At 47.7% G+C, this 22,042-nt stretch overlaps 2 protein-coding genes across 14 annotated transcripts in view; one reads left to right on the top strand and one right to left on the bottom strand.

Moving 5' to 3' along the window:
- SBF1 (SET binding factor 1) overlaps window positions 1-2,228 on the bottom strand; it is a 93,647-nt gene extending 91,419 nt beyond the window's left edge. For all 9 annotated transcript variants that reach the window (XM_061564403.1, XM_061564401.1, XM_061564407.1 and 6 more), the window contains exon 1: window positions 2,071-2,228. In XM_061564403.1, coding sequence (XP_061420387.1) covers window positions 2,071-2,125 — 55 coding nt within the window. In that variant the 5' untranslated portion in view covers window positions 2,126-2,228. The remainder of the gene's footprint in view (window positions 1-2,070) is intronic.
- Window positions 2,229-13,694: 11,466 nt separating this feature from the next.
- LOC133350251 (pro-adrenomedullin-like) lies at window positions 13,695-19,431 on the top strand. 5 transcript variants are annotated; one of them, XM_061564409.1, is made up of 4 exons: window positions 13,695-13,848; window positions 16,543-16,654; window positions 16,964-17,113; window positions 17,847-19,431. In XM_061564409.1, the coding sequence occupies exons 1-4, from the start codon at window positions 13,710-13,712 to the stop codon at window positions 18,088-18,090; spliced, it is 645 nt and encodes a 214-aa protein (XP_061420393.1). In that variant the 5' UTR covers window positions 13,695-13,709; the 3' UTR covers window positions 18,091-19,431. The 5 variants fall into 5 exon arrangements, with proteins under 5 accessions (XP_061420393.1, XP_061420395.1, XP_061420394.1 ...); XM_061564411.1 differs by lacking the exon at window positions 13,695-13,848 and adding an exon at window positions 15,003-15,387; XM_061564410.1 differs by lacking the exon at window positions 13,695-13,848 and adding an exon at window positions 15,015-15,374.
- The last annotated feature ends 2,611 nt before the right edge of the window (window positions 19,432-22,042 follow it).

A 22,042-nucleotide genomic window follows, 5' to 3' on the forward strand; every position in this document is an offset into this window, starting at 1 on the left:
ATGGCATGTTAACCTGTTCACCTCTAGCTTAAAAATACTACATACATGACACTGTCTTGCCAATTTGTAAATTTATGAATGTTAAAAGACATGTCTTTGGTCAAGAACAATTTGTCCAATACCACTTTCCTCTAGTCATATGGAGCAAATGTTAACTCTGGTTTGGAGATAAATGATGTCTGCTGAGGGTTTTCTAAGCACCCTAAGGTGTGGCACAATGAGCAGTTGAGAGAATGATTCATTGTGCTTTGGCATCTATTAGTAATACCCAATGTGGGCACTTTAACACACTCAGCCTGATCTATGTTCAATGCATTATTAAGTAAAGATCAACAACTTCAGTGTGGTTGCTGTATACGTATTATCATTGAAATAAATAACGCTATTGTAAGTGTAATAATCATCCTATAATCTGATCCATTATATGGTGGCTTGATATATTTAAATGTATAGGTCTGATCTTTGAAACTGTTGTAAACTTGGTCAAAATCATTCTACCCTATATGCCAGCTCTTTTTATCTGTTGTTGGCAGCGAGGACGTAGCTATTAAAACAAATAAACCACATCCCTACACGTAAAGAAATGCTTGCATGTGTTTAAATATGATATGTATATCATATGATATGTATATCATATTTAAACATCAAAACGGGTATAGAAAATATAATTTATTCAGGTCAACACTGTATAAAAATTAGCACTCAAAACCACAGCAAATTCCAAGAAAACGTTATTCGTTCCATTTCTATAAATGTATTGCAGTTTTTGGAAAATGATTGCTTGTATTTGGCCACACTAAAAAGTACAAATGCAGTATTGTACTATACCGTCCAAAAATACTGTCAACGTTAATGCGAGAACAGGTTTTTTTCGAAACTAATAATGCAACAAAACACGTCGCGTAAACGTAGCCCAAGGAATGAACAGGAGGTGTATAAAGTAACACGGGGTAGGAGGATTACTGTACCGCTGGTCAATCGTGAACGCAGTAAAATTTTGTAAATAAGCAGCGTCATCAGTTGTTTAACTGGAACCTCCTGATCGAGGGTTCTGGTCTTCACATTCTTCACGAAAATAATGGTATGTGCCTTTGGAAGTACAGTACTGCGAGTGGTTTCAGAATAAAATGTGAACATTTGCATTTTAAGAGTTTAAAAAAACACATCAGTTGGCTTATACAGGCGAATACACACATCCACTATTGACCAACACGTAAAGCTGCAAAGCAGAGTTTAGGTTAAAATCCTAAAATAAAGATTTGTATCGCAGTGTTTTTGACCACAAGATTCCTGCAAAGGTTATCACCACACACACAAAAAACCCACAATGGAGTAGTGTACTTGGCGTGATGTATTTTATTACGCTCGTAACATTACCTGAGAATGCAAACATCAGTACATAATTTCACATTGCTTGCTGCAAAAAGATGCTACGTCAAATATTGCCTCGACAGATAACGCTGCTCACACACATTAACTCACATAGCACTGTACAGGACTTCCAATGGCTATTGACCAGTTGCATACAACGCCGTTATTACCGTATTTCCACCAACTGTGCCACTTAAAGCAGTGCAGGTTAATGGACATAACAACAATCGGTGTTTTTAATGCAACTGGCCACAGAAAAAACAACGCCGACAACGCTGTGCTTCAAAGGCACGTCCTGTGTAGGAATGTCCCAATGTCGTTGTTTACACAACAACGCGACAGCTGCATTGCAAACACGCGCACACAAACAACACACTGCCATTTAAATGACCGTCATTTAAACAACAGTCATTTAAACAAACACCAACCCACACTTTCGTCGCCACTCTAGGCCCTCACGTCATTGCATAACCGCGTCGCCTGAGCGCGACATCGTGCGGCCTTACCACACACACCCCGACAAACGACGCCTCGGCCTCGCCTAGATATCCAACCGAGTCAAGGCGGTCAGGCCCGGCCGGGCGCATAAGGCCAAAGGCACCTCCACCCCACCCCCCCCCGACCAACCACACAACACCTTCCGCTCCCCCACCGGCACCCACCGGACACCCGCTCGCGGACGCGAAGGAACCAACTCACCTTTCTTCTCGCGATCGTACCCGACGATCACGAAGTAATCGACCAGTCTATCCATGCTGCTGAGCGGCGGGCGGCCCGACGGGAGCGGCAGCGCTCAGAACGCATCACTCGTCCGGAGGGGAGGCCATCCTGCCATAGCGCCTTGACGGGGGGGGGGTGAAGGGGGGGGGCAACCACATTCCCTAGCGCGCATAGGTACGCTAGCCCCTCAGTTTCGGCTCGCGCCATTGGCCGGCCGAGGGCGGTTCGCGCCGGTGGGCCAATCGCGAGGCGCGCCGAAGCGGCCGCGCCTATGCGCGTTGGGGAATTCAATGGCGCATCGGGGGGGGGGGGGTGGCGTGTAACGTCACGCGCACGACGACGAGGCGAGCGTTCAGGCGGTCCTATGCGCATGCGCACTGCGGTACTGGGTGGACCCCCCCCCCCCAACTTGTGACTGACAGTGGAGGGGTCACACGGGGGGGAGGGGAGGGTGAGTTCTTGGGCCTCTGGATCTTGATGGGTGAAGTCAGATTAACACCCAGCAAGCTTTCTCGACAAATGTCATCCACTATAGGGGGCTTTTGTTTAGTTTATTTTGGGTTAGATCGCGTTAAATATATTAGGGTGTCTTCTTGGTTCTTTCGGTAAAGTCAGATGAATCCCTGCAGTCATCTTCTTGGTTCTTTCGGTAAAGTCACGTAGAAGGGAAGTAATAAAATAATAAAAATAAAACACAATAAAATAATATAATTTTATTGTGTTTTATTTTTATCGAAATTTATAAGTGTGTAGTTAAACCCGCCACCACCCGATAGGGACAATTTAGTGAGGTTTATCTTCTGGGTTCTTTCGGTAAAGTCACGTAGAAGGGAAGTAATAAAATAATAAAAAATAAAACACAATAAAATTATATTATTTTATTGTGTTTTATAATAAAATTATATTATTTTATTGTGTTTTATTTTTATTATTTTATTACTTCCCTTCTACGTGACTTTACCGAAAGAACCAAGAAGATGAATCCCTGCAGTCACGAAAGCTTTAAATCGAAATTCAGTGAGGTTTGTTCACGTAAAACATAACGTGGCCAATTCGTTGCTAGCACAGCAGCACAGCGCTGTGTTGGAGAGAAAATCCACAACATTTACAATCTTGAGTACGACGTTTCCCCCGGTAATTACGACTAGCTTCATCAATTGGATGTGTCGGGTGGTGGCGGGTTTAACGACACATTTATATAATTACGCGATCTAACCCCCCCCCCCCCAAATACTCTTGTTATGGGTGAAAGGAGAGAGAAACGGAGTGGGGGGGGGAGAGTAGGGCTTTTATCACTGTGGGGATGAGGTCACGGAGTGAGTGAGGTGGGGGGGAGCAGGGAAAAGTGGGAGCAGGGACTTGTCAGTGGATAAGTCAAGAGGCCGTCCATAAATGACGTCACGCACCTGGGGGGGGGGGGTCAGACGTATTTGACGAAGGGGGGGGGGGGGTGTTTGAGAAATATGACGTCAGATCAAAATGCGCAACTTTAAATATAGACAACACGTTCTACTTAATTACATAGACTTTTTAATAAATGTTTTCGCATACAACATCAGAGTGCAGCGCCACATCAAATACGCACTGCAATGACAATAGGTTAAAGCGATTTGAAGCATGTTTTATTTTGTGGGGGGGGGGGCAGACCTTTGTGACGTCATATTTGAGGGGGGGTTCTGACTTTTTGTGACGCCATGTGACAACGGAGGGGGGGGGGCAAAAATCGTCCAAAATCGCGTGACGTCATTTATGGATGGCCCCCAAGTCACTCGACAGTGGGGGGGGCGGGGTCAGAGTTGTGTCAGTGGAGGCGTCAGGTCACTGGGAACAGGGGAGGGTGGGAAAGGAATGAGGTTAGGGGAGGTGGAGTAGTAAGGAACTGTGAAGACTGGGGAGAGCAAGGTCTTGCACCTGGAAGGGTCAGCTCATGGGGTGGGTTGTGGGGGGTTCAGGCGAGAAATAAGGAGGAGTAGGGGAATCAGATAAGTATGGGGGGGGGGGGAATCAAAATCTTATCAGTGGATGGGTGGAGTCACGGGGTGGGAGGTAGGGGGAGGGTAGGGGAGCAGTGAGTAAGGGAGTGTAAGTGGATGAGGCTTAATCGAGGGAGCAGGGTCTTTTACCTTGGAGGGATCAGGTCACCTGGAGTAGGGGGGGGGGGGTAGGAAGCAGGAAGGAATCAAGGAGAAAGGATGGGGAGGGCTTTACTACTGGAAGGGGTAGAGTCGATGGATGGAGCAGGAATCAGAGTAAAGGAGGAGGATCAGGCAACTGCTTAGTGGACTGGAGGAGCTAAGACACGGGGATGAATTGGGGGACTGGGATCTTGTCAAAGGATCAGGTCAGTGGGTGTAGAAGGAACCGTCTCTCCGCCTGGGGCAGAGCGCAAAGGGCCCTGGTTGAAGAGACACTAATTCAATGGTAAGCGGAGGGGAGGGGGGCAGCAATGCCGAAATCCAGACTCAAGCAGGTTTAAATCACCCAGGGGCAGGGTGGATCCCAGGCCCTGTCCTCGCAAGGGATAAATCATCACCAGGGTGAAGGGCATAAGAATGTTGGAGCTGCATTCAAAACCCCTTCAGATGTATATCTGTTCCATCAGCTCGTGTGTAGTAAGTGCTTGGGGGTGATTGGTACATTCCAGGACTGTAAGCGATGGCAACGGCTTTGGGGAGGTGGGGGGTGGGGGTGCATCATCCAGCAGTAGATTGATTATCGCTGACAATGATGATGATCTAGACCTCTAGCAAGTCCATCACCACGTGTTTAAATTGTCCCATGAGCTTGTAACATGCATTCGAACACAGCCAGAGCGTGCTGGCTGTGCCTCGTAATTGTAGCCACTGAATGTTACGGGACATTTAACACGACATGCTTAAGTTAATGATATTGCATTAAAATACGACTACGTGGTAGCTGCCTGCTGGTAAATGTGCTGTCGTGTGCTGAGATCATTGTTGCAACACCAAACACTTGCAGACTTGTGTCCCCATCACATTGAAACCTCTGCCCTCCCACCCGTCCTGTATGTGTCCTTAACGTCTGTCGCACCGTACGTGCTATTCGAAGGTGCGTGGAAGAACAACAAACTAAACGTAAAAAGCAATTCTAAAGAAATTAGTTTTCAGTCCAGTGGCTTCCTAATATCGGAAGGAAGAGCGCTCCAGACGGCCGCAGAAGCGCGTCTTAAAGTACGCGATGCGGTGACCGTCTTTGTTCGATGGCCAGCCAAAAGCCACTGCGAGGATGACCGGAGTTCGCGTGACGATGATTTATGCTCCTGGACGAGATCGGCAAGGTATTGTGGTTCATTTGTGGCAAGCACTTTCAGTGTATGCTGTCGTCCTGACAACAGGTTTGCTATATGCCCAAAAGTGTTAACAAAGACAAATGCCTGCATGTCAGTCCAAGGTGACGCGCCTACGAGGCATCTACCGTCTGCTCAGACACGTATAATGACATCACGAGGGCGGTTGTGGAAGGTTCGGGTGTGAGCATTGTTTTTGTGAAAAAAAGATCTTCTGCATGGTTTGGATAGAACCCCTTTAACATCTCCCGTAAACAGGCTGGAGGCTGCTGCTATCTTGCTGAGAACACGCACTCCCCAACGCTAAAATGGAATGGACACGGCACCAAATAGTTTGTGATAATGTATCATTTTTACGGACCCACACTGGCCAGAACAGGGGAGCATCGCCACATAAGCCCCATGACCTAAATAGCGTGGGAAGGCCTGTTCGTGGATTTGCAAAGGAGTTTTAAGGAATAACATCAAAAATGAAAGTGTCTCTTACATTTATGAGCACTATAAGTGCTTTGTGCCCCTTATTTCCATGAGCTGCTTTGTAGTGGTGTTGGAAATCCCGACAATTCGCTGCATAGGACAATGGCTGTTCACTTCCCACTAATCGGTGTTCTCTGGAGAGTTATTGTGTTGGGTCCAGCCGAATAGAATTTGAACTTATGATGTTGCAATAATGAAGCCACTGCTCTCTCGGGAGAGAATATGTATGATCCAACAAAATATTAACGAGCACTGCCCGCGCATTTGTAGGGGATACACGGTGCCGGGATGGAGGGAAGGTGGAGGACGGCGGAACATCATGCACGCACGAACCCAGATCAACACAGCATACTTTTTTTATTCAAACATATTTTTTACAAAATTAACTATTGAAATTGTTTTCCCACACGTAGCGATTTCGTTTGTTCTCTTCTCGAGCAGGTGGATCCCTCTCCTAATTCTCTTAGACTATTTTGCTGCTTTTGTCACAATAGTCCACTCAATCCTCCCTTAAGAACCCCCATTAGCATGTGTAGTGACATAGGACGTCACTTCTGTGTAGGCCCGTACGAGGGCTGGGGGCCCCAAGAGGGTGCCTGTGGGGTCACGTGGTGGAGGGACCCAAATCTTCCCGTGAGGTGGGGGAAGGGAGGCGTGGCCTGGGAAGGGAGGCGTGGCCTGGGTGGAGCCGGCCACGCCGGAGCGGATATAAGCGGGTTGTGGATGCAGAGCGGGGCTGTTGAACTCCGAAGTGAAGACGACATCATCGGTCCTCAAGTCCCGGGTCGTCGTCCTGGACCAGGCAGCCCGTTGCCTGCCTGGTCCACTCTGTGTCGTGTTCCAGAGTGTTAGTGAGTTGAGGAAGGTGGTCACCACCTCATGTACAGTGTTATATTACTTACCGTTTAATAAATAGTGTTTCCTCCAAGCTGTGTGTGTGTACCTAATTCGAACCCACTACACATGCATCCATCTGCAGCACACTCCTCTCCTGGTTCAACTCACACCTTTCAAAGCACTCCTATGCCATTTACATGAAAAGGCCTGTCTTCCTCTCAGGAACTGCTGTGCTATGATGTTTCACAAGGTTCGAAAAAACCCATCAACTCCAATCTCCAGATGACCCAAAATTCTACTGTGAGACGTCTTTTCTTTGTACCCATAAATGTGACCACGTCACCGAATGATGGCTCTGTGGGCTACCGTCCACTCGCAGATCATTGGCGTATATATTTTTACGTATCTATTTATCTTGTGTATCTGGTACTCTAACTATGTGAAAGTCACGTGTGAAAGCATTCGCTAAATATAATAAGCTCCACTGGCTGCCAGTGAAATTCTGGATCAATTTCACGATCACACTCATCGTCTGGAAGATTATCCGTAGACGAGCCCCTGCCTACCTCCCCTGTCATCTAACTCGTCCCATCAAATTACTTTTCACTCTAGTCATCTGTAAAAGCCCCCAGTCGACCTTTTCTCAGTGGGCATTCACTCTTTCTCCTCTGTTGCTCCATTGTCTGGACATACCTTCCTCAGCCATCCCGACTGTTGACTCCCTATCCCCATTCAAATCCAGGCTCATCATTTCACAATTGTCCTATGCTCATGTATAAAATGGGTGCATAAATATGTCTCCATTCCCCAGGATGCCCATGTTACATTGTTCAGTACAGCATTTTGTTTTGGGATATCGCTGCATTTATACACTACATGAGTCCAATTGGTGTTGTACTTCAAAGCTGTTAAAATATGCATTTTCTAATCATTTCCTCCTTGCGAAACTTTTGGGGAAATTTTGTTCAGTAGCAAAGCATGTTTCACTCATTGCAATCTCATGCCATACAAGGTGCGATCATCTGTCCTCTTGGGACCCTTGCACAGTCTGGATGTTCCCATCCATAACGCTTAAGTATGGATTGCTTTACATTTTGGCTGGCAGCCACAAACCCTTGTCATGTCATCAATGCATCCTATACCACGTAGGCACTCTTCTGCGAGCTATGCAGCTGCAGCCACTTTACATTGTTATATATTCAGGTATTTGCCTTTTATGTCAGAAGAATTGTGCTTGTGAACATGAATATGAGGTTTGAAAACGTGTATTATTTTGTGTGGCCATTGTATCGTCCTTGATGGACATGAACGTAAAATCATTGACAATTTACAGTTAAGTTATTCGTTGCCTGTCTCCAATGGAAAACATTGAAACAGACACCACCCATTTAGCAATACGTCACACTTCGTGAGAGCAATTAAGAATGAAGTGAAGTCCAAAAGAAGTTGACAAAGCACGAAACGCAGGCGTTTATTTGCATCATTCAGAGGCAAACAAGGAAGTTCCGGATTGAGGAAACAATGCGCTCTGTCTCTTGCTTTATGTTGGCTGTAAACAATACCAAATGTGGTTAACCAGGCTAATCTAGACTGAACATGAACTCGTAACTTATTTCACCTGGATTACATTAGACACACATGGTACATCTTCTTGGTTCTTTCGGTAAAGTCACGTAGAATGGAAATAATAAAATAATAAAAATAAAACATAATAAAATGAATTAATAATATTTTTTTATAATAAAATAATACTCATTATATCATAAAATAATTCTTTAAGTCTACATTTTACACATGGTACAGTTAATAATAATGCTGAAGCATGCCCTTTATTCAACAAGAAAAATCTCCCGGGGTCATATAACTTTCTCTCTGTTTGAGGAGGGTCCTGATCTGAGATGTTTGACCATTTCCATGAATGAACACTCCTATCTCACACAGATTGATTTAGGAATCAATTACTGTCCCGTCATCTCGTGGCCACCGTGTAACCTAGGTCTACAACACCACGTGTTCCCAGGCAGTCTCCCATAATAATGCTTTAACCAGGCTCACTCCGGCTTAACCAACGAGACCTAGTGCATAGGGGGTAATTTGCTCGTGAATCATATTTCTCAGCAAATTAACATCGGACAGCATTATCCCCCTATAATCGATCTCACGTATTCCATTTAAGCTGGTGTGAAATTTACATGACAACCGCTGTATCTTTGTTTTGCTGCTATTTTTTTTTTACCATCTGTTTCCCTTCAACGTCGGGTCTGTCTAATTTAACGCGCAGTGCAACCCACGCAACTTATCGGTTCAAAGTAAATCTCGGCATTCGCTCGAGAGTTTGTCGAGCGTCTCACGTGCACGAAAACCGCAGCGCATTCCACCTACGTCGACTCGTTCAATTGGCATCGGCCCTGGCACGTTCAGTGGTCCTGCCCTGCGGTCTGTGGCTATTACAGCTCCTCTCGTCCCATTCCGGAGGCTCCATTTCGCCTCTCTCCACCCTCCGCGCCTTGTCAAACGCGCGCGTGTTCTACTTCTTCTTCTCTCTCTCCCTCTCTGTCGTCGTCATCTGATGAGCAACGAAGAGGGATTTACAGTATTCAACAACAACAACAAAAAAGCCGCAGCCAGACGCGGCACCGTAAAGCACACATTCGCACGCACGTGGCTCGGCTGTATTGCTGCATCAATGAAAGCATTCTCATCTTCTTAGGTTTTCGGTAAAGTCACGAAGGTAAAAATTAAAATTAATAAAAGTAAAATAAAAATAAAATAAAAATCACGACGTTTCGGAGGCAACACAAGCTTCCGTCTTCAGGTGGAACCGTGACAGCACGATAGCTGTATCAAGTAAATGAGAGATTACAAGAGATACTATCCCGTATATATAGTGGTTGAAGGGGGGGGGGGGCCAGGAACGGCCCACTTTTTATTATTATGGTAAGGTGCGGCTTGAGACTACGGATAGTCTACATAACAAAGGACTGAGCCTTTATTATGGTAAGGAGCATTCTTGATTTCTATGAGAGCCTCAACCAAAACTAAAGGTAAAGGCACAGCTCCGCAATCGGCTTGCGCACGCCACTGTGCTGGCATATGCGCCTTCCACTAGAGGGAGCCGAGAAAAGAGCCCCCCTTTAAATGGTATCCGGTCCTACTCTTACACGTAGACTCGGCGTTTTTATTATTACACGCTCTTTTTTTGCATTAACTCTGTCTGTTGTTGTTGTATCTTCAAATCTTGTAACTCAATTTTAACACACTTCCCAATGTGGTATCGACTGCAAACTTGGTATAATTATGGTATACTGATGACAATACTATATTCTATCACTGAAAATAAAAAAAATATTTTTAAACATTATTTTTTTATATGTTATGTATCGGCGTGGCTCTAATTGCCCACGCTCAACTGACGTTGGCTGTAAATCACCACGGTTTCTTACGTTATGGCAAGCCTCGGGGCCACTTCTTTGAGTCGTGGAGTTCTTCCATTACTAGTACGGTACATTTCATTAAAGCGTGTTTTTTTATTTATTTTAAAAATATTACTTATTTGGAAGAAGTGGACGTGTACGAGGCCACACTTGATTTACTCTACCACGCGCGGACCTGCCGATCCACTGGCTTCTCTTACGCCAATTTATGCTGCTCGTTGGCCAGAGGCAGCGGGCGATGTCAACAAACATTCCAGTAGTTTCAACTGGTGCACCGAGTATTGGAATGAGTGTGGCCAGAAGCAGAATAAAAACGTACTACCGTGGGCACCCTAATATTTACTGTTCGTAATGGTGGAAGCATTTTAAATATGCTGCTGCTAATGCGCGAACGTTCAGATCGAGAAAACGATGCCGTGTTTGGGGTGAATTGAATTCGGGCTTTTCACGGTACACTTGCAATCGTAGTCAATGATCAGCAATAACATTTACTGCGCCCCTATTCACTCACCATGCCACGGCCACGCAAATACAACCGCTGCTCCTGATCGCTGTGGAACACGCCAGTAGTCGAGCACGAATGCAATTAAAATGTAATTTGCGTGTGGATTTAATTATGTACCGCATGCAGCGAGTTGTTGTTTGTCGGGTACACTTTTTTTTTACACCCCTCGTTGCAATCCACATACATTACACATACAGTACATCACGCATACCGAGCCTATCATTCATCCCGGGGTCGTTAAAACGTGCACCACTTTTTTTGTGGAAAGTCACCTGCAGGTGTCTTATGGAGGGACTTGTCCCGCCCATGGGAATGTGGTATTTACACCACCGGCTCAGGGGTTTCGGTGGAGACGAACGACACCTTATCCCGAATGAACAACAACAACAACAATAATATCAACTTCTTGGCTCAAGAGAAGAAAACCACAAAGCTCTTGGTAAAATGACGATCGCGAACTGAAGATCTCACCGCGCTGTGTGGGTCAATTGCGGGTTGCTTGGCCATATTTCGATTTAAAGCTTTCGTGACTGCAGGGATTCATCTTCTTGGTTCTTTCGGTAAAGTCACGTAGAAGGGAAGTAATAAAATAATAAAAATAAAGCATAATAAAATAATTCTCACGACGTTTCGGCCACAACGCAAGCAGCCGTCCTCAGGTGAAGAACAGGTCTGTCGAGAAGACAGAGTCCGAATGACAAGTCCTAGGCTTGGAGCGTCTAATAATTCTCACGTCGTCAGAATTATTTTATTATGTTTCATTTTTATTATTTTATTACTTCCATTCTACGTGACTTTACCGAAAGAACCAAGAAGATGATTGGCCATACTTTAGGCGAGCCAGTGCACGGGTTTGTGGAGAGCAGGGGGGGTTCAAATGTCGCTCTCCCATTGATATTGGTCGCGATTATTAACGGAGCTCAGGTCGCCGGGTTCATAGTGCAGCGTGCGATTCAGAACGACCACACTCCATCCCCCACACCCACCCACCCACTCCGAGAGTAGTAATGTCCGTTCTGGGTTATTTTCCAAGCCAAAGTTTCATCCCCCTGCTACTTAGTGGTTGGGGCACAAACCACCAGTGCACCACGCGCATTTTTGTTTATTTACTCTTTACACAAACTGATGACTGCGGTTATGTTCTCTGAGACATATTTATTTAATACAAGTGACATAGGAATGCGATTATTCTTTTAGAAAAAGAATGCGTCATCCTTTTACATAATCGCAACGTTGGCTGCATTACTAACTAATGTTAACACCATGGGGTTTTAAACGACAACCAGGTGAGCCGTTCGTGCAATCGGTTACCGGTTATAAACGTCAGAAACGGGTGTACATAGTCGTTTCCTGTGGAATTTTTAGGAATGACGAATGCACCGATTGGCATGCGCTGACATACAAACGTCACGGGCGAATGCGAATCTGGCCGTCTTACAACACTTACGCCTACAGCAACCGAGCTAAGTTTCCCCTCGTGGTGCGTTCATTTCTCGGTGAAGATTTAAAAAACAAAGAGTCCTGCTCACGCCATTGTTTGTGGACGGTCTTTCGCTAGAGGAAGCTCAAGGGGGCATTTTATTTACTTTTCCACGCTGACCAAATGTGGGGTTAGATCGCGTAAATATAAATGTGTCGTTAATTCCGCCACCACCCGACACAGCCAATTAGTCAGGTTCGTCACGTAAACGGAACATGCCAATGCGTTACTCGCACAATTGTAAATGTTGTGGATTGTAATTGTTGTGGATTTGCTCTCCAACACACCGGTGTGCTGTGCTCGTAACGAATTGCCATGTTTACGTGACAAACCTTACTAGTTGGCTGTGTCGGGTGGTGGACGGTTTAACGACACATTTATATTTACGCGATCTTTAACCCACCAAAAAAACCTCTATATTATGGATTATATTGCTCGCGAAAGCCTGCTACGTGTTAAACAAACGTGCACTGGAAGAGGTCGGCATTTCAACAACATTTTACCCAACACACACGACTTTGCCGATCGACTAACCGTGGCGAAACCCACTTAAACTGCTGGCTAGACAGAAGCGGAGGGAATTAAAATAACTTGCCCCATTTGTTTTAACTGCCACGTTTGGGAATTTGAATCGAAACGGCGATCTTTGGATCGCAAGTGCAATGTGCCAACCAAAGCACTGCGCAAATTGCCTTCATTTCTTAGCTAAAAGTGGAAAACTGCTGTTTATCGATCTCGACCATTCTGTACGTGTGGCCAACGGTAATCGATTTTATTTCAGGTTTTATTTTTTAATTCGGTTAACGGATATGTAAAAAATACATTTTAAGAACCCGAAATAACATCTATAAAAGGCACATCCCTTTGTCAACCCACTGTTGGATGAAGGCTCCCCAACCGACCATACTTCACCATGCTGGTCAGTGGTGAAGTTGGAGAGGTGGAGGTGCGTAGGAAGGACTGATTAAGATGTCACGCGTCACTGATGTTTGCGGTAGCCGGGAATTGAACTCTGGGATTCAAAGGGAAGTGTGCTTACCACTGCGTCGCCGCTCCCATAGAAATACACGTGTGTGTGCACGTGTGTGCACGTGTGTGTGTGTGAGCGATGGTGTAGCGGTTAGCGGGCTGCGCTATGAACCTGGCGACCCGAGTTCAATTTCCGCTCACGGCGAACACCACCAGTGACGATTATTTGAACCGGTCCTGGGCCTCCCCTAGGTCGACTCAGCCTAAAATGAGTACCGGTGCGGTGTGTAAACATCGCCACTAGGGAGACAAAGGCGGCCGGGCGTGGTGTTGGCCACCCACCCCCTCGTGTGCCGTGCCGGCCTTCATAGGTGCTCGCTAACAGCACTTGCTCCAACAGTCTGTTACAGGCTATATGGGCGGGGGATATTTGTCTATGGAGGCTCGTGAATGACGCTACTAGGGAGTTGGAGGCAGTCGCTCTCCAGCAACAACGGAGGGCAGAGGGAACGACGTTCACAACAACGACCGGAGCGCCGGGCGGATAAAATACAGCAAGGGGGCACAGCTGGTGATGCATCTACCGGTCATCTCAGTCAGCCAACTCACATGGATGGCACCTGCGGGGTCTGTCCCGAGACCTCTTCCTGTCAGCGGCGGAGCCTTCGACACTTCACGTGGCAGCCTCAAAGTGCACCTGGCCTGGCACAGGCGACACTCAGTGACGGTGACGTTCTTTATATATCGGGTAAGGATCGGTATTTATATTTCGTGGCACCTGCTTGCCAATAAAATGGACCTAAACTGTTTGACATTACCCATATACCTTAATGACCCCCCCCCCCCCACAAGTGACCACGCGTTACATCATTAACACTGTACACACGTGCTTTTCCAACACAATCTGTACCTGACCGGTAGTGAAATCGATCGACCGGTAGTCCCCTCTCGTGAACAATTATTAACATGCGGGCGCAGCGGTTGGCGGGCTGCACTATGAACTCCGCGGTGGCCGAGTTTCGTTTCCTGGTCATGGACACCTCGTGAGCGGACCCAGTGGCAAAGCGGAACGGTCGGATGCCATCGTGCCCCATCTCATCATCGCCGCACACCGGAGTCATCCAGCAGTGGATCGACAAAGGGCCCCATTAAATCGTGTACGGTTATAAACAATGGCCATCGTTTTTTGCGTCTTGCGTCCCGAATAATGAAGTTATTTCACCGCACAGCAAAACGCGTTAAAAATAAAATGAGAAAGTGTTTTTTTTTTCAACCTACCTACGTGACTGCAGTCACGAAAGCTTTTAAGTCAAGAATAAACGTGACATTCTCAGGCCACCAGTCGATGCAGGCGTCCATCCGCACGCCACGTCGATAAAATGCTTGCGGGGGTGCGGCGCTTGGTGGCATGAGACCATACTTCGCCAGAATGGTCACTGCGGGTTAGTGATGGGAGAGGTGCCCAGGACCGGTTCAGATATCACTCGTCACTGATGTTCAACACGGCCGTGACTCATTCTCAGGGGGTTTTTTTCCGGGTTCATAACGTAGCAAGCTAACCGCTGTACCACTGCTCCGTGTGCTAGGAAAAGAGGCCATCGCCCTGATTTTGCCGATGTAAAATGTTTCACGTCTTATATCGCTTCGCATTTAAGGCAGCGTCGTGTGACGAACGCCTTGAATGTTTCTTCTTAATCGTGACTGTGCACCATTGCCAACGCAGCAGCAGCAACAGCAGCAGCAACAGCGTCGGCTCATCATTTAATTCGGCAACAATAACAACAAGAACAACAAAAATCAGTTCGCATTAAAACAGCAACGGCTCGAACCCACTGCCATCTGCACTGCTGCGGCGACGACGTTACAGAGTCGTCGTTGCGCCGATATGAGCCGTGAAAAATCGTCTGCAAGCGTTTTTTTTCGTTTTTTGTGTGTGTGTGCGTGTGCCCTGGCCTCGCTACCAATCATACGAGAGCGGTAACCCTGCACCCCCACCCGCTCGCCCGCGCGTACATAAGCGACGGCGTCCTCAACGGGTGAGGCAGTGCGCAAAAAAAAGTGCCCGGGACCCCATCGGAGCTTTGAGAGCGCGAGTCTGCGTGCGCTTTTAAGACGCGCGGTAGCAGCGTCTGTATCTCGAGGTGTGTCGAGAGAGAGAAAGAGAAGAGCAGCGAGCAAGCGTGCGACGCAACAATCAGCGCACCATCGGAGGGTGTTTCTTTGGACTCTATATAAACATCGTCGGGTTCTCGTCCCTTGCTCCACGCCGAATCGGTAAGAAGATCTTGTACGTGGAGTGAAGTCTCCCACCCACCCCCCACCCACCCACCATCACCACCACCACCAACCATCAACACCCACTCCACACACACAGACACCACCTCATCATCATCTCAACCATCGCGCGCAGCGACTGCTGAGCGCATTTCGGTCTGAGAGAACAGCTTTGTAGCGCGCCCCAGTTTTCTCTCGTTGTTTATTTTAAAATAGATTATTTATACGAAGGTGACACACTTTGCCGATGGGGTGAATTGTAAGTATCCTCGTGATGAAAGCGGTCGACGTGCGTTTATTTTTAGTTAACTGGACAGTAACGGGTAGAGAGGAGTTGGGGTAGGGGGGGGGGAGGTTTGGAGGTCGTTATTTGATCTCTGATGGACATTCCTCGCCTCTCGCCCCGCTCTCTCCTCTCTGGGCGCGTGCACGTTGTGTACCAAGCCACCCCGCACGCGCGTGCGTGCGCGCGTGCGTGCGCGTGCGTGCGTGCGTGCGCGTGCACCCAATGCGCGCACACGCACGCGCACGCGCGCATTGGGTGCACGCGCACGCGCGCGCGCACGCATTGGGTGCACGCGCACGCGCGCGCATTGGGTGCACGCGCACGCGGTGCCCACGAGTTCTGGCCGAAAGCAGTTGCCGTGCCCTTTTCTCAGCTGTGCTAATCTGCTGCATCGAGGTTTATAATTACTCTGTGTACTGACATCACTCGGCAACCACATCACGCGCGCTGTTTGTATCTTTAGTAGGGTTCAGTGTTTTGGAAACATTGCTGACTTCGGTTTGGGAAGTTGGGGTGGGTGTGGGGGTGGGCCGCCGCTATGTAGAACACAACGTGCCAAAGAGTTATCCCGACGAGGTTTCAAATCGGCGTGGAGGTAGCCCACCTTCAGCGTAACGTTTATTGCGCGAACACGGACTGATCTCGAGATTCTGTCTGCCAGTCGCTAACAGCCCGGGTCCCGACTAACATCGTGCAGAGGAAGTGCGTAAATAAGCCTACGCTCCTACCAATCAAGCTGCCGTCCATCGAAAACACCCCTACAAAAAACAAAGAGAGAGAGAGAACACGTTTGAAGTGCGCTTCCGGCGTTTGCAAAACGCGAGAGAATTTGCGTTAGTGACTCAAGCCGGGCCGTGTGGGGTTTTTGCTTGTTTGTTGCAGACGCGATGAAGCCGTCCTACGCGTGCCCGTGGATGGGTCTCCTGCTCACCACAGCCTGCCACCTCGTGCTCACGGCCACGATCCGCACGGACAAACTCGCCGAGCTCAAACGGTAAGGAGGAGGCAGACGGAGTGCGTGCGGCGACGGGGATGGGATGGGATGGGGGGGTGGTTTGGTGACAATGACGACGCATCATTGTCCGTATAGATCAGCGTGGCCCTTGCCGCGCTGGTAAAGGTCATAACGACCGTCGCCTTCTTTGCCAGCTCACGCTCGCAGGGTCTTTGTTTACCGACACAGGTTCCAGGGCAAGTTGTCGCCGCATTTGTAATGTGTTGTGTGTTTGTGCGTAACCGCAGCCCGCCCCTCTCGCCCAAACCCACCCCAAATTAACATCCTATTCGTTATTTTCTTTCCCAGGCTAAATGCGCACGGGGTGGCCAGACTAAAGCGCGACCTTGAGACGCTCACCCTATCGAGGCACGTGCGCGCCAGTGCGGAACTGAGCGTTGCCGGTCACCTGTACGTCCGCCTGGAGGAATTAAAAAGCACCTTGCGACACGTGGACAGGTGCGTACACACCGCGGGCTACGCGGGGAGCTATAGAACAACACCCAACGCGAAGGTGTCGCGGTCTTCTCGTGATCAGCATGTGAGCACGCGCGCGCGAATGCAATATTATTGGAATGGAATTCGTTTCTGGTAGGTTGACTGTCTCTCTCCTCCCCCACCGTCTCTCTCTCTCTGGGGTCGCTCATCGCTATAGAACGCACGGCTGGCTTCGCAAGCATGTGGCTATGCTTATGAAACAGATTGCATCAAACTCGTATAGTGTGTCCCAACTCGCATTCTACGGCTGAATTATTCAGAACATTTGAGCAGACGGAACGTTTTTTGTGTTTTTTTATAAAACCGAGAGAGAGAGACCCCGCAGCGATGAATGGGAGGGGGGGGGGAGGAAGAATCCAAAAATGCAATATAACTGCTCCCAAATCCCATTAGTCCGGGGCGGGTCTAGTATCACGCAAGGGTCGAGCAGATTCCGGCGTGGCGTGATGATGGAGCAACAGCCTCGGCGGCCAATAGTGCCTGGCCGCTCATTCATGCAAATCACGCGTCGAAATCATCCAATTTGGGTTTTAACCTTTTGAGCGGCGACGTGCCAGATGTGCATGGTGCGGGGTTGTCCGTGTGCCATCCTTAGAAGCTCTGCTAAATGTGTAAGGCGAAATGAGTGATATTAAACTAATCGCCGTCCTCTTCCCCCCCCCGCCCTCTCTGTGCCTTGACCTTGGATCTACAGCAGCAACAGCAAAAGCAACGAGCCACGGACAAGGGCAAAGCGTTACGCCCACGCTCACCACTCAAAGTCGATGAGAGCCGGCTGCTCGCTGGGCACGTGCCAGGTGGTGAACCTGAGCCACAGGCTGTACCGGCTCCTTGGGAAAATAGACAAGGACGACGCGGCGGGGAACACCACGTGGAATCCAAACAGCTTCGGCCGCAGGCGACGATCCGCCGACCTCTTCCAGCGGCCGAGAAGATAGCCTCTCCGGGGGAGGGTGCTGGGAAAGGATGGATGCTCTTTCAGTGGTGGTGGTGGTGGTGGAGTTGGGTGGCTGGGTTGGTGGGGTGGCTCCCTTAGGAAGGGCTGCAGTCTTTATACCTTGAAGACGTATTCGCCGAGTTTACAAGGACGCACAGGCTCCGACCAAGGACTGACTGTGAAGAAAAACAAGAGTCTGTGGCATTTGCGAGCCGCTGGGGGGGGGGAGGGGGTTGAGGCGGCGCCAGCTCGACACGATTCCGCGCTCTTGCCGCTCTCGTACACGTGGAGCTCTGGCTGCGGGGAGTGCGGGGGGTGGCGGGGTGGGGGGGGGCAGTCCGTGGATCGGCGTGTGCGCTCCATCTGCTGGTCCCTGCAGAAGGCGCCAGGCTCCCCGAGAACGTAGCGTTGTATCGACGGCGTGATAAGGAATGTAGACGCATCCGTAACCTTGTTGGGTTTCATTTTTCATTTCGCATTTCTTTTTTTGAAAACAATGGACACCCCCGCCCCCGCCCGCCCGCCCGCCTCGGTTCGGATATTGCAACCACTCCCCCGTTCTCACTTACGACAAAGTCCGACGAGGTGCCGCATCTGGCCGGCGAAATGCAACGCAGAAGAGACGCTTCGTGGATGCGGTTTCCCTATGAATGGACTGAGCGCTCTCTCTCTCTTTCTCTAACAAAACGTGGTACAGCCCCCCCTTCACTCACGTATCGTGCCATGTGCACCCCCCCCCCCCCGCCCCCCTTCGGAGCTGTGTGTACCGCTGGCAGCTTCAGAGATGCCCACAGGCGCGTGGAGGGAAATTGGCCTAACACCGTGCCATTTTCGTAGCATTTGATTATTATTATTTTTTTCCCCTTTACTTTATATTTTATATTATTATATTTCTAGGAGCGAACGTCCGGAGTTGAGAAAGCCAGCCCCCCCGTTGTTCCTCTTCTCCTTAACCTGCCTCCTCGGCCTCGGCGGGAGGTGACACTGAACTGAAAGGGACCTTTTTGGAGAAAAAAACAGTTACTTGAAACGCAGGAATGTTCGGCACGCTGCAATCCTGTGCAATCTAATGTAGTTTTTATTGGCGGAGAGGAATTCCGAGACGCGTGTTTTTGATGTAACGTGTAAATTATACGGGGCCGGTGTGTGTGTGTGTGCGCGCACGGCTCAGCGCGCGCGCTGCTTTTAATTTATAAATGTTTGTCTATAAAAACAAAACCACTATTTAATTTTGATATGATATCTTGAACATTCCTTTTTATCCCTTCCTGTAAATCCCTTATATCGTTATAATATTATTATTTACTACTACTGTACAGATAAATAAACTTTACAAACCATATATATTGTGCGAACGTGGTGAGTATGTTTTGCAAAATAATGGTGACGTGGGGTTTTTTTTTTTTGCATCCCAAAGGAAGGTTGGGTTCACTGTGGGTCAGATTAGGCACCTCGGCGTATTGCATCAGTCGCAAGAGCTAGCCCAGTAATCCTCCCGTCAAGTACTCCATGTGCCTTTGCGATTGCTCTTCGTGTAAACCCCTTCCTTGATAAATTTACACGAGTGGCAAATGATAGCCCTGTGAATTTGAATTTATATATGAAATAAGCTAGGCTCAAGCCTATGTTTGGCCGGTGCCACGGTCCCTTTGAAGCAATACATGATATAATTATTATTTAAAGAAGGAAATAAATCCACTCCTATAACACTACTTGTCAAGTTATGCTTCTGTTTTGGTGCACTACCGACCACCGTGCGTGATGTACGTCGCACTGCAATCATACACGGCGCATGTCTGTCGACTCGGCCTCATGTTGAGAGTTCGTTAATATCTATCAATGCACTGGTGAATTTGCTGCAGGCACAGCCACCCATTGCCGATACCAGCTTTTCAGCTTCCTTGTCTAAGTAGCCGCCCAAACAAAGTCATATTATTAAGTTGTCCAGGACATAATTGGCTATTGCCTAAAGTCTAATTTGACCTTTTGTAATAAGCCCCAAAATCTGCCCATGTTCACTAGGCAAAAGGGTACAGTGAGTTGACATTATACATAGAAGAGGTTATGAATGAGATATATACATATTTCCCGAGCGCATCTGTTTGCGTACCTCTCTACTCTGCAGCTGTAAGGACCAGGAAAGAGTTCAATGTCCTAATATTTGGTGTGGATAGTGGTCAATGTGGAGGAGCGGTGATGCAGGGGCTAGTTAGAGCACTCCGCTTATGCGTACGGCAACCTGGATTTTATTCCCATCGACGGCTAACATCAGTGTGGGAAATGATATCTAAACCGATCCTGGGTCCATCCCTATAATCTTTGACAATGCACTCCTCAATAAATGCCTGCCCATGCCGTGGCAGTTTCAATATTTGTTTGACCATATTTCACCGCACCGGTCAGAGTTTGAGTTTTAAGTGTCCGGGTTGAGAGCAAGGCGGAAGTGTAGGAGAAAGTTGATATACGTCGCCACGAATGTTAGCCACAGCCATCAATCTAATTCGGTTTGCTGGTTCATAGCACAGTGCGTTCACCACTTGCGCCACTCCTCCTCCTCAAGTTATGCGGATGGATGACCTTTATAACCGGGTAAGAGCCCATTGAGACCAGAGGTCTCTTCAATGGAGCCCTGGGTTTAACTCAGTACTGCATTGCAGCAAGCACATTCCAATGCGTAAACACAACAACACAGAAATATACACGAAACATAATCCGGTCAAAGTCCCCCAAAGCATCTGAATAGTAAAACAAGGTCGTGAGTTCACACGCTTGTTCAATATTTTAAAGACTGCTTCGGGATGAGGTCTAAAATGTGAAAAAAATCAAGACGTAAAAAAAAAATATATAGTATTTTTGGGGTTTCTGTATCCAGTTTAACCAGCAATGATTTAATGGAAATTTGTGCTTAGCAATGGCCAGATCCAGAAGACATAATTTAAGGTTTGGATCAGAAACGTGGACACTGACAAAGGAAATTAAACATCGGTTAAAAACAAAGAAGCGTGGTCGAGGTGTAAATCTGAAACTCCACCGAGAGAGATCAGAACGATGAATAAGCACGGATCTAAAGAACAAATGAAAATCAGAGACATATTGACTGTTCAATGTTCAGGTCGGGTAGACGGCTCGAAGGTGATGATGACCCGGTGGATGAGACTGCTGATCGGTAGCCACAGCAGAGAAGGAACCCGTGAGTCCGATCCACCGCAGTTGCAAAGCGATGAAATCGGGTCACGCGGAAGAGCGAGACGGATTGCGCTATCACCGGAACGTGTGGAATAACAACATCGTGGGCAGACCCTTCACCCAGCAGTCGATACACAATGGCCTGATGCCAACGATGATGAGAAACTCCGTAACGTGATAAATCACCAATCATTGAGGCTCCTTCTTCTTCGGTACCTGCCTAAAAAGAGCGCGTCCGCTTTGCACGGTTGGCTCCGCACGGTGCGAAAAGAAGTCCAACGTGCATGCACGCGTTGATGCATCGATTTAAGCAACACACATTCAGTTCTTCTTGGTTCTTTCGGTAAAGTCACGTAGAAGGGAAGTAATAAAATAATAAAAATAAAACATAATAAAATAAAATAATTCTCACGACGTTTCGGCTACAACGCAAGCAGCCGTCTTCAGGTGAAGAATGAGACACTGCCAGTATCCAGTTCAACCAACAATGATTTAATGGAAATCTATGATTAGCAATGGCCAGATCCAGAAGACATAATTTAAGGTTTGGATCAGACACTGCCAGTGTCTCATTCTGCACCTGAAGACGGCTGCTTGCGTTGTAGCCGAAACGTCGTGAGAATTATTTTATTTTATTATGTTTAATTTTTATTATTTTATTACTTCCCTTCTACGTGACTTTACCGAAAGAACCAATAAGATGAATCCCTGCAGTCACGAAAGCTTTAAATCGAAACACATTCAGTTGTATCGTAATAGTCAACCTA

This window comes from Lethenteron reissneri, chromosome 33, assembly GCF_015708825.2.
Source record: "Lethenteron reissneri isolate LAM-NWPU_2019-01 chromosome 33, ASM1570882v1, whole genome shotgun sequence".
Lineage (NCBI taxonomy): Eukaryota > Metazoa > Chordata > Hyperoartia > Petromyzontiformes > Petromyzontidae > Lethenteron > Lethenteron reissneri.

Excerpts from the sequence above, each read along its gene's own strand:
- LOC133350251 (XM_061564409.1), top strand. The coding sequence starts at position 13,710 with ATGGATGGCACCTGCGGGGTCTGTCCCGAGACCTCTTCCTGTCAGCGG. Across the intron at positions 16,655-16,963 it reads AAACTCGCCGAGCTCAAACG|GCTAAATGCGCACGGGGTGG; the intron begins GTAAGGAGGAGG and ends TTTCTTTCCCAG. Across the intron at positions 17,114-17,846 it reads ACCTTGCGACACGTGGACAG|CAGCAACAGCAAAAGCAACG; the intron begins GTGCGTACACAC and ends TTGGATCTACAG.